This window comes from Otolemur garnettii, unplaced genomic scaffold, assembly GCF_000181295.1.
Source record: "Otolemur garnettii isolate 467f Iridium unplaced genomic scaffold, OtoGar3 scaffold00037, whole genome shotgun sequence".
Taxonomy (NCBI): Eukaryota; Metazoa; Chordata; class Mammalia; order Primates; family Galagidae; genus Otolemur; species Otolemur garnettii.
The window spans coordinates 4,093,863-4,112,553 of record NW_003852432.1 but is presented as its reverse complement, the minus strand read 5'-3'; the positions used below and the strand labels follow the sequence as shown (position 1 = coordinate 4,112,553).

The 18,691-nt window shown below is 33.5% G+C and overlaps 1 protein-coding gene across 3 annotated transcripts in view; it reads right to left on the bottom strand.

The window, feature by feature from the left end:
- POT1 (protection of telomeres 1) overlaps positions 1–18,691 on the bottom strand; it is a 68,207-nt gene that overhangs the window by 33,854 nt on the left and 15,662 nt on the right. For all 3 annotated transcript variants that reach the window (XM_023513228.1, XM_003789772.3, XM_023513229.1), the window contains 3 exons: positions 18,549–18,663; positions 4,991–5,121; positions 1,777–2,067 (listed from right to left, as the gene is read on the bottom strand). In XM_023513228.1, coding sequence (XP_023368996.1) covers positions 1,777–2,067; positions 4,991–5,121; positions 18,549–18,663 — 537 coding nt within the window. The remainder of the gene's footprint in view (positions 1–1,776; positions 2,068–4,990; positions 5,122–18,548; positions 18,664–18,691) is intronic.

Below are 18,691 nucleotides of genomic sequence, written 5' to 3'. Positions count from 1 at the left end.
GGTCACAACAACCTAACTCTTGAGCTCAAGTGATTCTCTTGCCTTGGCCTCCCCAGTAGCTGGGACTACAGGCACCTACCACAACTCTCCCCTATTTTTATTTTTTGTAGAGATAGGGATTCACTCTTGCTCAGGCTGGTCTTGAACTCCTGAGCTCAGGCAATCCACCGGCCATGGCCTCCCAGAGTGCTAGGATTATAGGCGTGAGCTACCACACCCAGCCTAAAATTATGAATGTTTTAAAAATTATAATAATGATTTATTTCTTTGACATTAATTGAAATATTTCTCTGAGATTTAATCTCATTCTTAGTTATAAAGCATGCTCTGGTGTTCCCATAAAAGAAATAAATATTGCCAATCTGGAAAGTCTCTTTAATACGATGATTTTCTGATTCACATTACGTATTTTTGTTCACCAAACCATATTACAGATTAGACATATAAAATACCCACCAGCTCTATCAAGGACTTTGGGCAATGTACAAAAAAAGCAAAAACATAAAACATAAGACAAGCAAAACACTCAAAAATGAGGTTGCACCAACAATATGAATATTAAAAAGTAGAATATACATTTTTAAAAAAATATAAGATTATTCATAAAGATAATTTATATAAAGAAAATAGAGAAAAATGTGGACTCATGCTAGCTCTACAGATATACTAAATTATGATTTTTAATCAAATTATTTAACATAACAGTAACATGGGAGTTGTTTTCACTTATGCAAAAAAGCTATCTGTTAAAATGGGATGCAGGCATATGTTGTATTTCTTTAGAGAGAAAATGTAGAATCAACAATGTTAGCAATGTTCATTTGTTAGCAACGTCACTTTGTGCCAGAGCGCAAGACTGGAAGACCCAAGATTCTTTCTAACTTTGGGTGAATTTATGTTGCTTTGGTTTCAACTTTGTCATACTTGACTTATTTAACTTTCTTTATAGCATGAATTTTTTTTATAGTATTTCCCATGTACATTAAATATTGCTATTTTCAACTTCAAAACTATCTTCACTGTTCTTTAATACAAAGTATTTATGATAAAAATGTTAAACTCCAAGACCTGTCCAAATGCCACTGCACTCCATTTTATGCCCTATTATTCTAAACAGAGGAGGGAAATGACCACAGGACCAGGGCCTGAAGCAGTATTTGTTCAAATGCATCTTCCACAGGATGTGTAGGCAAGGAACTAGACAACTAACTCCTTCCAAAATTATTCATGAACTAAACTGGGATAGGTATAAACCAATATTAGATAGGTCTTATGTTACTTTTTTTATCTTGCTGATTTAAAAACAAAACATAACTATAACAAATGCTTTAAAACTGTCCACCCCTAGCCATGAAATAAGCAGTGAAAAAGATGGGAAGAGAACTCCACTTCAAGGAGTCAGGAAAGTAAATGAGAAGGAAGGTGATCTTGACAGGGCAGCAGAAATATTCACATTCAGGGCTGAGAGTAAAAAATAACAACATAAAACAAGTCTTATTTTATTACTACATTTTACTACTACTAGTAAAAGAAATACATAAATAAAGCATAACTCATATTATATTATATTATCCACATTTAAAATAAAGACTTGATAACACTTCTGGTCAGAAAGTGTAAAAAGAGAAGTACAAGAATAGCACTGAGGTAAAAATATTAAGTTCCTGGTATAACACACAGTGTGTATATTTATTCCATCAGAATGCTGCAATATAATCTCTTCATAGATGTGTAAGTGATGCTAACTTATAATATTAAGTATTTAAAAACCCATACCTTTAGAAGAAATGATGCTCCATCCACTTCTGCTTTGCCCAAAAGTTGACAAGTCAGGTCAAAATACTGCATTGGTTGAACATCACACAATTTTAGTAGTGTCCAAGACGGTGAAATATGAGTAGATGCCCAAACACGTAAGGCTTCTACCATTTTATGGTCCTCAGTAGTGAAGTTAAAGTACTTGCTTGAAGTACGAGGTACGATAGGAGCTCCCAAAGTTCCCTCAAATGTCAATGAAGCAAAGCCAGCACCGTTGATAGCCTGCGTCTCCTTTTTATATATTTGGATCTAAAAAGGAAACATACGCAAACAAAATGGGTTACTGATATAGAAGCCAGGAACAGAAGAAACGTGAGAGATCATATACTTGACTTCATAATTAATAGATGGCAAAATTCTTTACCATTTTTTATTTAATTAGCATATGAAATTAGGGGCGGCGCCTGTGACTCAAAGGAGTAGGGCACTGGCCGGCCGGCCCCATATACTGGAGGTGGCAGGTTCAAACACGCCCCGGCCAAAAACAAAAACCTGCATATGAAATTATAAAATCATATATAGTGCTATATCAAGATACACAAGTATCATATAAACTATAAAACTCTATGTAAAATTACTTTATATTTTTTAAAGAGCTAAGTAGTAATCTCCTCAACTCTATCAAGTTTGCTTTTTTAATTTATTATTTTTTTATCAAGATGTAATTTACATAAGAAAAAAAGATTGTTAAGTGACAGTCACTTCCAAGTATAACAGAAGAAACTAGAACACTTGAAATATGACAGTGTAAAGTGAATAAAATGCAACTGAGGCTAAAGTTTAATCAGTGGCTGCAAGCACTGGGCTATGCCATAGCCCTTTTAGCTTTCTGAATGTTGGGGATCATTTATTAGATGACCACACATTCATAATTGTTCCATCTTCATGAAGTAACCCTTTGTCTTTATGAAGTGCTCCATCCAATATTCTTTATATGATAGTAATACAGGTATTTCATTTTCCTTATGTTCAATGTTTGTTGGTGTATTTCTTCCATAGTTTTAGTTTGAATTTACTTAGGTCTTCAGAATTAAAGTACATTTCTTTTTTTTTTTGAGACAGAGCCTCAAGGTGTAGCCCTGGGTAGAGTGCTGGGGCATCACAGCTCACAGCAACCTCTAGTTCCTGGGCTTAAGTGATTCTCTTGCCTCGGCCTCCCAAGTAGCTGGGACTACAGGCGCCTGCCATGACGCCCAGATATTTTTTGGTTGTAGTTGTCATTGTTGTTTGGCAGGCCTGGGCTGGATTCAAACCCACCAGCTCTGGTGTATGTGGCTGGCTGGCGCCTTAGCCACTTGAGCTACAGGCACCGAGCCTAAGTACATTTCTTATGGGTAGCATATATTTGGTTTCCAATTTTTTATTCAGCTGCTATCTTCCTCACAACTGGAGTGTTTAGTCCACTCACATAAATGCAATTATTTATACAGCTGTATTTAAGTCTACAATCTTAATTGTTTTTCCTTTGTTCTTCATCCATTGCCTTTTTGCTTTTTAAAACTTATTTTTCTTATTAGTGTTTCATTTATTTCTTCCTAGATATGAATAAATCCTTAACTTTCCAAAGTCTATTTGGAATCACTATTTCTCTGTTATATACTTTCTACTTTCCAATTCACACTTCTCACTTCCTATTTCAAAATTCCATTAACACATTAACTTTGTAATGTATAATTCCATTTAATCTTCCCAGCTATCCTTTGTTACTGCCATCAAATTTACTACATACTTCAAAACTTCACCTTCTAATATGATTGCTTTTACTGAAAGTAGTGATTTGTCTTAATGAAATTATGGAAAAAACTGTCTTTCATATTTATCATCTTTTTCATCATTTCTTCTTTTTTTTGGGGTCACTTGTTATTAAGTTTCTAGTAACATTCTCCTTTGGCTTAAACACCATTCTTTAGCATTTCTTATACGTAGATATGCTGGGCATGGATTCTCTTATGGGAGCCATTACTTCTGGCAAGAAATCAAAGATAATTGGTATCATTATTCCTTGATATGGAATGTATCATTTTTCTGGTTGATTTCAAAATAATTGTTGCCCTGGTTTTTCAATGGATTCCCCATGATTTATTTAGGGTGCTTTTCTTTGTGTGTACGCTGCATAAAGTGCCTTTAAGTCAGAGTTGTTCATTAAATTTGTACTGCTTTTTGTTTGAGATATAATAAACTAAACTTTCCTATTTGAAACAGGACATATCGTATTTAATGACCTATTATTAATTTCCAAAGAAAAATTTGAAAATTGTATTGAACAAAAAAGCTCAATTAAAGAAACACTTATAGGAACAAAAAAAATAATTTTGAGAAAATAACAATACTTTGCAGTCTTAACTTTTTTTTTTTGAGACAGAGCCTCAAGCTGTCCCCCTGGGTAGAGTGCTGTGACATCACAGCTCATAGCAACCTCCAACTCCTGGGCTCAAGCAAGTCTCCTGCCTCAGCCTCCCAAGTAGCTGAGACCACAGGTGCCTGCCACAACGCCCAGCTATTTTTTTGGTTGCAGCCGTCATTGTTGTTTGACGGGCCCAGACTGGATTTGAACCCGCCACCTTAGGTGTATGTGGCTGGCGCCTTAGCCACTTGAGCCACAGGCACCGAGCCGTAGCCTTGACTACAATTCTAAAGTTCTTATTTAAAGAAATGTTATGTAATAGGCTCTTTCACATAACATTTTCTTTAATTATTTAACTGTAAGTATAATTTTAAAAGTATTTTCATATTTTAACATAATTCTCATAAATGAAGATCAACTAGATATGATTTTGTATTTGTTATCTCAATGTTTTCCTTGTAAAATGAACAGTATAATCTTCTAATTTTCATGTACATTTTTTCTTATTGACCTAAGATTTTTTTTTTTTTTTAAAAGTTCTTTATCAAATTCTACAGGTAAAACTTTTATAGCATGACTCTATATTTAGAAATGAGATGACAGACAGGAGCTAGTCTTGGGGAAGCAGGGCATGCGGTTTGTTCCAATGATGAAGTTATCTACTGTAAGTTATTGGAAGTCTGATACTATTTACATTTCTTCTTAGCTACTGAAAAACTTGATGTCACATTCTAACAAAGCAACCATATAATTAATGCTAACCAGCTTTAATGAACAATACAGTGTTCTCTTCAAACAAATGTAAGTTCTTGACAGTACAAATTATACCTTCAGCCTGTGAAAACGAACAATATCTCCATTTTTGTAAATTATTGGAAGGGCTTCATAGTTTCCACTAAAGAGCAGGCAGGTTAACCTTACATTTGTCTGGTCCACAATTGTTACAACCGAGCAGTAATCTGGAAAACATAAAAAGTATTTTTATTTGCTTTTTAGTATCTCAATGCATTTGATGAAATAAGAATGTACACACTTCAAAACACCAACTATTCTTCCCTTTAATTAAGAAGATCAAAACAGACATCATCCTGGCTCTCCATATTATACTGCCAAATCATTTTCGAAAAGTGTTCCTAAAAATTAATTTTAGAAAGTTTAGTAAAACAGAAAAAAATCCTATTTAGTGTAAGTTTTCTGGAGAGGAAGCAACTTTTAAAATTATTTCAAAATTTAGAAATCACTATTTGGGTTGCCATGAAAATAGTAACTTCAAACCCTGGTGGTAGTAAAAGTTGTAATAGATGCTACCATTTAAAAATAATTCAAAGAACTGACACATAAAGTTGTATGTATTTATCAAGTACTATTATAGATACTTCTGAAGTATGTCTACACTGTGACATGACTCAGTCTAGCTATCTAACAGACGCATTACCTCACAGTAAGCACCATTCTTGTAGTAAAACATTTTATATCCACACTCTTAGCATTTTTCAAGAATATATTGTTTACAATAGTTATCATGTTGCACAAGAGATATCTCGAATTTATTCATACTATCTAACTCGAATTTTGTACCCTTTGACCAATATTTCCTCAATCACTGCCCCGACAACCACCCTTCTCTCTGCTTCTATGAGTCTGACTTTTTCACATAGGGCATGTGTAAGTGAGATCCTACGGTATTTATCTCTCTATGCCTGACTTATATCACTTAACACAGTGTCCTCCAACTTCAACCATGTTGTTGCAAATGACAGGATTTCCTTCTTAGGGCTGAATAGCATTGCATTGTACAAATGGCATTAAAAGTTACACTGTTTCCTTTAAACTGTAAATTTAATTATACCTTGGGAGAGAGCTAATATAAACACAGTGGTCTACCATCTAAATCCATCCAAATCCACTTAAATTGGATAAAACTATAACCATGAATAACGTCAGAGGTTAACAAAGTATGGCCTGAGGCACCTGATTAGTGTTATAAAATTTTATTGCCATACATTCATGTATACTATAGCTGGTTTCATGCTATAAGGTACAACTGAGTAGTTGTGATAGAGACTGTTAAGTCCCATATGGTTCAAGAAAAATTCTTATCTGTGAACTAGATTTTCTATTGCATACAGAATATACCCCCATCTGAGAACAGAGAAACATCTATTCTGAGTTTGAAAAAGACAATACTTTAGGAAGACAACAGCAAGAACAAGACTCAGAACCAAGAAGACAAAAGTAAGCCAGGCATTTGGGGAGCTACAAGTGTTTCATTAGGGCAAATGAAGAGAGAAAGACTAGTGGTATTGAAAAAAAAAAAATAGAAGCAGATAACATCAAACATCAGTGAGTTGGTAATATACATAAATATATTTCTATCACATTCTTTATATCTTCTCAAACTTGAAAAACTATGTTACCAGGAAGCAGAGCTGCACTACCTTGATTTAGTTTGACACAGACTGAATGAAGTTCTTTAGCCTGTAGGGTAGGCTAACCTCTGTGGAACAATATTATGAAGTATATGGCCATTAAGTTCTGTGTAATGTAGTTACCTTAAAGGTCACACAAACAATTGAGTCAATATGTATCACAAAAGCCCCCTCAAATTTTGTTATAATTTCATTGTATCTAACTCTATTAAAGTTCAGCTTCATTTAAATGAACGTTTAAAAGCTACATAAGAATCTAAAAATACATATCCTACCATATTATCCCTCTCAAACCTGAAACTTCTAGACATAAAGACTGTGATTAACATGTAAATAATATTGAGAATTGAAAGCAGTACTAATGAAAGGCTAAATGCATTGATTTAATACATTTTGTATAATCTATAAGTGATTACACAGCTTCATTAAAATATAAATAAAAATTTTCAAGTGACTACTTATTCCATTAAGTTAGATATTAAGGTATTTTACCAATTTTATATTCATTCTATTAAGTATAAATAATTTATTAAAAATACACATGCCACACTTAACATTTTCATACAAAAAGCTTGACATAAAAGCTAAGGTACCATACATACAAGTTGATTATTCCTATTTGAAATGCTTGGGACAAGAAATGCTTTAGACTTTTTATTTTTTCAGGATTTGGAATATTTGCATTATACTTACTGGTTAAGCATTCCAAATCCAAACCCCCAAAATGGTTCAGTGAGCATTTCCTTTCAGTGTCATGTTGGCACTCAAAAAGTGAGGTTTGAAGCATTTTGGATTTTGGATGCTCAATCTATACATACATACATATATATCATTATAAATATAATTTTTCTAAGAACGTGATTTTGTTTACCTTAGCTTTAGGGAAAAATGCTTACAACTTATAAGTTTCATATAAATCCTAACCTGGCGTCAAATATTTTAAAATTCAGATACCAGTATGTATATTGCAAATATGTACATTCAACATATCCCTATAGGCTATAAAAATACATTAGACTTATAAATGAGGAAACCAAAAGACTGAAATTCACAAGTAGATTGTATTATTATACAGAAAATCAGGATTGAGATGAAGAATCCTACCAATCAAAATACCTCCCTAAAACTCCTACAGTGACTGCAAAAGACTCTGCTCAATGATTATGACTAGGGCATCATCTAGTCATAACCTTCATAACCCTCCTCTGAACTGAAGAAACGATTCACAGGTCAGACATTAGGTAACGAAAACTTGTCCCAGACTCCATGTTAGATGTTGCCACACAGTTCACTATATACTGGCATCTATACTGTAAGTGATCATATATATCATAATCTTTAATGAACGGTTTTGAAACCACAGATTACCAACAAAATATTGGATCATCTCATATTACATATAAAACAAAATATGAAGCAATATAAGCAACATCTATTTTAAAAAATAAAAATTGATTTTAAGGAAACATAAATCTGTATTTTCAGACCTTAAAATGAGTAAAGCCTTTCTAAGCAAAGAAACAAACAAAAAACAGACTCCACAGGTATTCAAACACAACTTAACCAGCAGTAAAAATAAAATGCATACAAAAGCTAGGGAAGCACTGCTAACATATATGACAGAAGAGAGATTAAAATCATCAATACACAAGAAGCATCTAGAAAGAACTGAGAAAAAGGCAAATGCTCAAACCAAAAAACAAAAAAGACAAGATATTTTGATGTCTTAAGGATGTGGAAAGCAGGTGGGAGGAATAGTATAATAGAGCAGATAACCATCAGAGCAATTTTTAACTTGATAGTACTTTTTGTGAAACCAAATATTAACAGAATCCATGTAATGTAACAAAGCATTCATTGGCAGACCCTTCGAACATCTTATTTGTAGTAATTCTCAGAAAGCAATCTTTCAAAGACCAACTACTCTGACAGCTATACTATAGTAATAAAGTTGCTGACTGCATACATAACCAATACAATGTAAACAAATCAGTTTAACCCTATCTTAAATTTAGAAAACCATAAATCAAATACAGAAAAAAACTTTTGTTTTGGTTGTCATTGTTACTTTGGTCTAAAATATAAACTAAGTATAATGCACAAAAATAATTTAGGTACTTAGTAATGATCCTGGACAAACAATGCTACAAGAGCATAACATTAATTCATTATGTTACTGACATTCTACTGTTTAAAATCACATTTATCTCAACCATAGTTGGCTTTTTTTTTTTTATTAAATCATAGCTGTGTACATTAATACTGTCATGGGGTACAGTGTGCTGTTTTTATATACAATTTGAAATATTTTCATCAAACTGGTTAACATTGCCTTCATGTCATTTTCTTAGTTATTGTGTTAAGACATTTATATTCTACATTTAGAAAGATTCACATGTACCCTTATAAGATGAACCATAGGGGTGATCCCACCAATCACCCTCCCTCCATCCAACCTCCCTCCTACCCTCTGCTCCCTCTCCCCTTTCCCCATATTTTTGGGCTATAATTGGCTTATAGCTTAGTTGGCTTTTAAAATTAAAGAGTTCTCCTTTTTAATATCAAAGTCGGCCAACTTTCGTTACTATTTCCAAAGTTTGGATGTTGGGCTCTTCTTCACTATCACAATGGATTTATCCTTGGAAGTTCAGTTTAAATGCTCTCTCATAAGACTTTCCTGTTAGCTTTCATCTCTACATTTCTACCCCCAAAGCCTGTTGTTTGTTCCTGTAATTAACACATGTAACTGTTCTGTATATTAGCTAGTTGACTGCACCTAGGTCTCCTTACTGTTAAACTGAGAGTCTATCATTTCACTACTATGAACAACAACTAGGTCCAGTACAATGCTACAGAAGACTAGCAAAGTAATCTTCAACTGAATAAATAAAAGACTTTACCAAAAGTTAAGAATAAAAAATGTACTGTTTTTTATGATTCATTATCACAATTCAAATTACAAACTAATGGAATAGAGAGCTAGTTTTCTAAACAGGCAAGCTAATAACATGCTCAAGGAAAAGGTCAGGAATGATGAAGTGCTATAACTAGATCATAAAAGCCAGGCGGAAGCCTCAAGCTTCATCGAACGAGTTGTTCCTGCATGTGAGGAAGAGCAGGCAATACCAAGTTTCAGTGATGAGAAAATTTTTTTCCCAACCCCTATTCTCCAGGTAGAAACAGACAGAATAACTGGAAAGCACTGTGGATTAGTTAGAGATGCTTAGTTCAGCTTTCCAGATCCTTAAAGAGACAAGTCATGTCCAGCCATGACCTGGATGCCTTCCATTTCTGAAAGATAGGCAAGCATCCGGCAAGCCTCACTTCATTCGCCTAGACATAGTACAGTATACTTTTTTAACTCTTGAAAAATGGAAAACTCAGTGTCTGTCTGATCCACAATCTCCATCCATTGTAATGTATATCATCATTCAACTTCAAAATATACATTCAAAAACCATAGTATCTTTTACAAATGAAAATTCCATCTTATATGGCCAAGTACGGTTTTACAAATTGGGGAAAGACTAAAAACAAACAACAAAGTTTTTTTAATACTTATAATTAATAAATTAATAATTTATGTCTTCCACATAAAATTTAACTCCTTTAGGTCAGAAATAATTATATATAAATGTGTGTGTACGTGTGTGTATTTTTATAGTATTTTTATTTTTAAATTTTCTATGTCTAATACCAGGCATATAGAAAGCATGCAATACTGGTTTGTTGAATAAATGAATAAACAAATGAGGAAACCAAAACCAAAACTATTTATTTATTTATTTGTATTAAATGTAATCAAGATGACATTCTTAATGTTTTGATATCTGAATATTCAAGTAACTGAATATGAACAGACTACAGAACATGAGTTCACAGCCAGGGGCTCAAAGGCAGAGGGCATGAACTATTGATACCGCTTGTGTAAGTCTGTATATAGGTCTGTACATTTTTCTAGGATAGGTTCTACGACTGTCATAGTTCATAAGGGATGTATAAACTGCATACATTTCAAAGATGCATTTAGAATTAAAAAAAATACAACTAATGTTACATAAAATTTTACATCATGCTAGATAGTTTAATTTCTCTTTGATAATCAGAACCCTCCTGGATCTTCTAGAGTACCAATGCATCATTAATTATTCAGTAATTGTCTTTCAACAACTTTAATTCTGGGTATGTAGGAATTTGTCATACTTTAAAAAATTAAAAGGTAATATAGATAGAATCATGTAATATGCAACCAATATGACTAATATAAAAATGTTTAAGCAATTATGATATATGACATTATGCATAAGTATCATTCTTGTAAATAAAAATATTTTTAAGAGCCAAAAATAGCATTCTAGATTTAGCTGGGATTTTTTTTATAGATAGGAGAAAAAATGTCAAAACCCTATATATATATATCCTAGCACTCTATTCCCAAAACTGAAAGTAAGCAAATACAATAGGGGCTCTCAGAAACCCAATGCTTTGGATACTACTCTAAGAAATTTGATTATAATGCTCAGCAAGAGGCTACACAGAAGGTATATTTTTTTAAGACAATGGATTAGCAAGAGACAAAGTGTTGCTTCTAGAAACACTGCTAACATTTAACACTGCTCAAGTTTAATCAAACCACAAAATGCAGAGTTTTAATCAGAGGTGTGGCAAAAATAATAATAAATAATTTTAGAACACGGAACATTCTTAAGGTAAGGCAGAGAGCAACAAGTGATGGACTGACTACATTTACAAGGCACAGAAAGGCTGAGATCTCTAGAGGATGGTAAGAGTCAAAATTTGGGGAAAGGAAGAAAAGGAGGAGACATAAACAGCAAACAAATGAAGACATGAATATGTTGTCTATTCTCTCCCTTCCTCTGGACTCAAATGGGAAATTAAGTATAAACTAGGTTCCCTCTGTTTTCCTGATTTGCTCACAGTGTGAGCAGACATTATGATAATGATCAAGCAAGGATAAGCCATATACTATTAACAAGTCCGGTAATGTTTTATAGCCTGCATACATTTATTTAGCAAGAACAGATAATAAAGACAGTAAATGTGTCTCAAATTTACAAACTAGTAAGCTATTTCTAAAATTCTGAGACGCAGCTAAAACTAACTTCCTTTACATGTTGTTACCTAAGAAAATATAATCAAACGATATCACTCCATGGTAAAAACTGCATATCTAATTCTATCCAGTCAGCTCCCAAAGCAAAAATAAATGCAAAGCTTTCCAAGAAAATTTCTGCTATAAAATCTTTAAAGCTGTAAAAAAGGCAGCAGCCTTGTCATTGTATATGGAAGAGGGCATTTTATGTTGCCATTTTAGAGTCATTATCAAAATCAATTTTGATGATATAAAGACATTTTAACCTATTTTGATTCCTTAATCCTTGAGGAATTCTTTCTCAGTTGTCATGACGAATCTTATCACAATGGAATGAGAATGTTAGTATCCACAGCATTACATATCCTTTTAACAACAGGATTGATAGACTTCTCTAAGAATAAAAATGTCAGCTTCTCTAAGACTGTATATAAAGCTTGGGAAATGAAGCGTTTGCTGCCAGAAATAAGATAGCATGCTACAGGTCACATGTAATCACTATTATTCTGAATGAGAGGAAAGTCTTCAAGAAAATTTTAGTCAAGGAGTAAGGATGCCAAACTGAAACCAACTGCCTCCACTACCTTAAATATAATACTTATAACAACAAATATAACACTTACAAATGAATTATAATAAAAAATTCTAGCTAATGACAACAGAATAAACTTTTTTCTCATCTACTAAATTTGAGTTGCATAAAAGTAATTTTCCTCCACATAACTAATCATGTATATCTAGATGTTATTTAGACCATGGCTCTGTATTTATGAAATAATACTGCTTTATATAATATGAAAAAAGGCACAACAGATGGCCTGTTTCTATACATCTACTCTGGAACTTCTCTGGATACCCTAGTTTAGTTCCTTGGTGCTAATGAACTGGATCCCTTCCTGAACACAGATGACAGTGTTATTGTCCGACTCTCCTGCAGCATTTGTTCCCGTTGAAGGATGAGTTCCGTCAACAGAAGTAAAAATGTAACTGTAACTAACGCCATAAGATGGATAGTTTTAAAACTTTACAGTCTTGCTAGTAGTAAAGTCATCTTGCTGTGCCTTAAAATTTATTTCTAAAGTTCAATGACTATGCTCAGATTAAACTGATGTTCAATTTAACTTAGTGTCTCAGAAGAATCAGGAACATATTATCTCTGTAACAACAGATGGCTCGTTACTAGCCATGAATTTCTTACTAAAGGACTAGCTCCAACTACACATATCAGATAGAAATGTAAGAGAGGTCGCGCTCTTTCTCAATATATATGCATACTATGTATTACAGTTCCCCATGGATTTCATTTTTTATGTATAGTTTAATAATATTATCACAAGAAACATTTTGCTATCTAATAACAACTTGCTGAGTGGCATTCCTTTTTGTTACTACATGTTTTTGTGTGCCACACAATGACAGCTCTGATCGCCATTCCATTTTCTGTGTCACATTTTGGTAATTCCAACAAGATTTCAAACATTTTCATTATTGTGTCTATTATAGTGATCTATGATCCGTGATCTTTGATGTTACTATTGTAATCTTGGAGGGGGGTGTATGAATACTCTATAAGACAACTAATTTTAATTGACAAATTAATCAACTTGTTGATCTCACGTCTGTTTCCCTCTCCTTGGGCCTCCGTATTCCTTGATACACGACAATATTGAAATTAGGCTAACTGATGACCTTACAACGGTCTCTAAGTGTTCAAGTGAAAGGAAGAGTTACCTATCTCATTTTAAATCAAAAGCTAGAAACCGTGAAGCTAGTGAGGAAGAACTATCAAAAGCGGAGATGGCTTGAAAACTAGGAAGCATCTAGGGCCCAGTTAGCCAATTTGTGAATGCAAAGAAAAAGTTCTTTAAGGAAATTGAAAGCGATAGTCCAGTGAAAACAAACGATAAGAAAGTGGAAGAGTCTTATTTCTGGCATGGAAAAAATTTTAGTGGTCTGGATGGAAGATCAAATTAGCCACAGTATTAAGCCAGTGATTTTCAACCAGTGTGCTGCAACACCTTGGTGTGCCTTGAGAGGATCTTCGGTGGGCCACAAAAATTTTAAAGGTTATTAATTAAATTACTGTTGAGATTAGTTTAAAGTACAGTAATTGTATCCTTTTTTTACTCTTTTTTTATCAACATAATTTGAGTGTGCTACAGAAGTTTAACTATGGGCTCAAGTGAGATAAAACTGTTGAAAAACACTGACTTAAGCCAAAGCCTGATCCAGAGCAAAGTCCTAATTTTCTTCAATTCTATGAAGGCTAGAAAGGTGAGGAGGCTGCAGAAGAAAAGTCTGAAGCTAGCAGAGGTTGGCTTACAGGATTTAGGGGGAAAAGCCATCTCCATAGCATAAAAGTCCAAGGTGAAGCATTAAGTGTTGATGTAGAAGCTGCAAGTTATCCAGAACATCTAGCTAAGAATGCTGATGAAGGGGACTACACAAAACAACAGATTTTCACTGTAGAAAAATCAGTCTTTTATTGGAAAAAACATATAACCTTCTATGACCACCAAAGCTAGAAAGGAGAAGTCAAGACCTGGCTTCAAAGCTTCAAAGGAAGTGCTAACTTTCTTGTTAGGGGCTAATGTCGCTGTGGACTTTAAGTTGAAGCTAATGCTCATTTACTATTCTAAAAATCCTAGAGCCCTTTAACAATTGTGCTAAATCTACCCTGTCTGTGCTCTACCAATGAAACAAAGCCTGGATTACAGCATACCTATTTGCACCATAGTTTGTTCTATATTTGTAGCCAGCTGTTGAAACCTACTACTCAGCAAAAAGCACTTCTTTCAAATATTACTGCTCATTGACAATACACCTCGTCACCCAAGGGTTCTGATGGTGATATATGAGATTAATGCCGTTTCCCTTGTTTTCATGCCTGCCAACGCAATATCCATTCTCTACTATGGATCAAGGAATAATTTCAAGTTTCAAGTTTTATTTTTTAATAAATACATTTTATAAGGGTATAGTTGCCATAAGACAGTGAATCTTCTAACAGATCTGGGCAAAGTAAACTGAAAATATTCTGGAAAGAATTTTCCATTTTACATGCCATTGAGAACATCTGTGATTCAAGAGAAGGTCAAAATATCTACTTTAACAGTTTGGAAAAAACTACTGTTGAAGAATCACCCTCATGAATGGACTTGAGGGTTCAAGACTTCAGTGAAGTCACTGAAGATATGGTGAAAACAGCAAGAGAACTAGAAGTGTGCTGCGCCTCAACTTCTGCAATCCACGATAGAACTTGAACTGAGGAGGACTTGCTTCCTTAAAGTGAGCAGAGACAGTTTTCTGTAGACAGAGTCTACTCTTGCTGAAGATGCTTGGAACATGGTTGAAATAACAACAAAGGATTTAGAACACTACTTACACTTAGTTGATAAAGCAGTAGCAGGGTTTTAGAGGATTGATTCCAATTCTGAAAGACATTCTACCATGGATAAAAGGCTATAAATGGCATCGCATGCTACAGAGAAATCTTTTGTAAAAGGAAGAATCAATCCACATAGCAAACTTTTTTTGTCATATTTAAGAAACTGTCACAGCTACCTCAATTTGCAGCAACCACCACCCTGACTGGTCAGTAGCCATCAACACAAGAGGCAAGACCCTACCCCCAGCAAAAGGATGATTCACGAAAGCTCAGATGATTGGTAGCATTTGTCAGCAATAAAATATTGTTAAATTAAGGTATGTAGACTGTTTTTTAAGACACTAATTCTACTGTTCACCTAACGGACTATGGTATAGTTCAAACATAACTTTTCCACACACAAAAAAAATCATTTGACTCATTGTTTTGTGGTGACCAGTAGCAAACGCTCAGTATCCCTGAGATATGCCTACATTAAGTCTTCCGATCCACAAATACAAATGTCATTCCATTTATTTGTGTTTTAATTTTTTCAGCAACATCTTATATTTTTCAGTGCTTAAGTCTTTGACCTCCTTTGATAAGGCTCTTTCTAAAAATTTTATAGTTTTTATCCTTCCTACATAGGACTGCTTTCGTTTCCTTCTCAAATTTTTCACTAGTATTGCATAAAACCACAACTGATTTTTATATGCTAACATTGTATTGTATAACTTTACTGAATTCATGTCTTAGTTCTAACAGCTTTTCTACAGAATACTTAAGGCTTTCTACTTACAGGGTCATGTCGTCTTTCACAAAATTTTACTTCATCCTTTCCAATTTGGATGCCTTTTAATTTCTTTTTCTTGCCTACCTGCTCTGGGTTAAGACTTCCAGAACTATGTTGAAGTGGCAAAAGTGGGCAACCTTGCCTTCATCCTGGTCCTACAGGAAAGCTTTCACCTTTTGACTGAGTATTATTAATTGTGATCTTTTCATATATGGCTTTTAATAAATTGAGATAGCTTCCTTCTATCTGTAGGTTACTGAATGCTTTTATCATAAAAAGGTGTTGAATTTTGTCAAATGCTTTTTCTGCATCTCAAGATAATAACGTGGTTATTATCTTTCACTGAGGTAGCATAAAACATTAACTGATTTCATATGTTGAACTCCTTAAATGCCAAGGATAAATCCTACTCAGTCATGGTGCATGACCTTTTAATGTTCCACTGAATTTGTTTAGCTAGGATGGTACTGAGAATTTCTGCATCTAACTTCATTGGAGATACTGACATAGACATTTTCTATATTTTTAGTCTCTGGTTTTGGTATCAAGGTAAACTTGATCTCATAAAATGAGTATTTCCTCTTCAATTTTTTGGAAAAGCCTGAAAAAAATATTGGCACTAATTCTTCTTTAAATATTTGGTAAAATTCACCAATGAAGCCATGTGGTCTTGGACTTTCTCCCTTTGGGAGGAGGTATTTTTGATTACTAATTCAATCTCCTTCCTGTTCAGACTTTGTATTTCTTCATGATTCAGTACTAGTGGGGTTTATGTTTCTAGAAAATTATGAATTTCTTATAGGATACCCAATATATTGTGTCTAATTGCTCATAGTCTCTTATAATCCTTTGAATTTCTATGGAATGAGGTATGTTTCCTATTTCATTTATGACTTTGAGTATTCCGTTCCCATTCTTAGTCTAGCAAAAAAACCTATCAATCTTATCTTTAAAAAAAACTTAATTTCTTTAATTTTTTTCCTATGTTTTATTATTCTTTATTTCATTTATTTCTGTTCTGCCCTTTACTATTTTCTTTCTTCTGCTCACTTTATGATTATTTGTTCTTTGTTTTGTAATTTCTTAAAGTGTAATGTTAGTTTTCTTAAGATCATCCCCTTTTTTTAATGTATACACTTACTTAATACTATAAAGCTCCCTCTTACAACTGCTATGATGAATGCCTTAAGTTTCAGTATGCTGTCTCAATAAATATTTTCTACTTTCTTTTATGATTTCTTTTTTGACTTAATGGTTATTCAAGAGTGTATTGTTTAATATCCATACATTTATGAATTTTCCAATTTTCTTCCTATAATTGATTTGTAGGAAGATCACATTCTACTGTGATTGGAAAAGATACTTGGTATGATTTAATATTCTTAAATTTGTCAACTTGTTTTGTAACCTAACATGTTATCTACCCTGGAGAATGTGCACTTGAGAGGAATGTGTACTCTTCTCCAGTTGGTAGAAAATTCTGTGCATGTTTGTTAGGTACATCTGGTCTACAGTGTTAAGTTCTTTGTTTCCTTATTGATCTTCTGTCTGGATGGTCTATTCCTTTCTGAAAGTGGTATAATGAAAAGTCCTACTATAATTTAGTAATTGCCTATTTCTCCTTTCAGTTCTACAATGTTTGTTTCAGACTAGGTGCTCAGATATTGGTTTCATACATGACTGTTATATTTTCTTGGTGAATTGACCGTTTTTATCAATATATAATGTCCTTTATCTTTGACTTGAAGTCTATTGTGTCTGATTTAAACAGCCTCCTCAGGTCTCTTGGTTACTGTTTAAACAGAGTGTCTTTTTCTATTCTTTCACTATCAGCCTGCATTTAGAATGAGTATTTATAGACAGGATATAGCTGGATCTTGCTTTTTTTTTAATTTAATTTACTCAGCTATCCTATAATTTTTTTGATTGAGGGATTTAATCCATTTATAATTACAGTAATAACTGATCAGGAAGAACTTATGGCTGCCATTTAGTTAATTGTTTTCTATTAGTCCTGCTGCTCCTCTGTCCCTGTTTTCCTTTCTTGCTATCTTCCTTTGTGTTGGGCTAATTTCTGTAATGACATGTTTGATCCCCTCCACATTTTCCTCTGTGTATTTTCTATATGTATTTTCTTGTGGCTACCATTGGGTTTAACAAAATATAGCGGTCTATTTTAAGCTGACAACATTTTAACTTCAACTACATAAAAACTCTACATTCATACTTCTGCCCACAACATTTTATGTTACTGATGATACCATTTATGTCTCTTTATGCTGTGTATCCACAAATATGGATAGTTATACTCATTTTTTATACGTTTCTCTTTCAACTTCTATACCAGAACTAAATGTGATTTAGCTATCACTTTTACAGTATTGCAGGATTCCATATTTGTTTATATATTTATCTTTACCAGAAAATTTTATACTTTCACATCATTTTGTGTTGCTGTTTGATATCATTTTCCTTATTCCTTATTCTCACTGTCTTTAACGAGATTCTAGAATCAAAAAACATATTTATTTTATAAGTTAAAACAGCCAAAGGATATGTATCAGTGTTGCTTAGTAAGTAGAAATCAGAACTGAGCTTCTACTCTAAGGTACTGAAAAAACTGTGCATCTGAAACTAATACTGCAGTTTTAGTCTATAAAAATTCCAAGAATTTTAATACCCACCAGTTCCTTTGCTTAGGTATGGAGGCTTAAAAAATGTCACAACACCATAGACATTTGCAATTGTACCCTCCTTAAGTTGATTCAGGGGTGTATATATATAGTTTGTTGATGGGACCTAAAGAAAGAGAAGACAATGAATACAT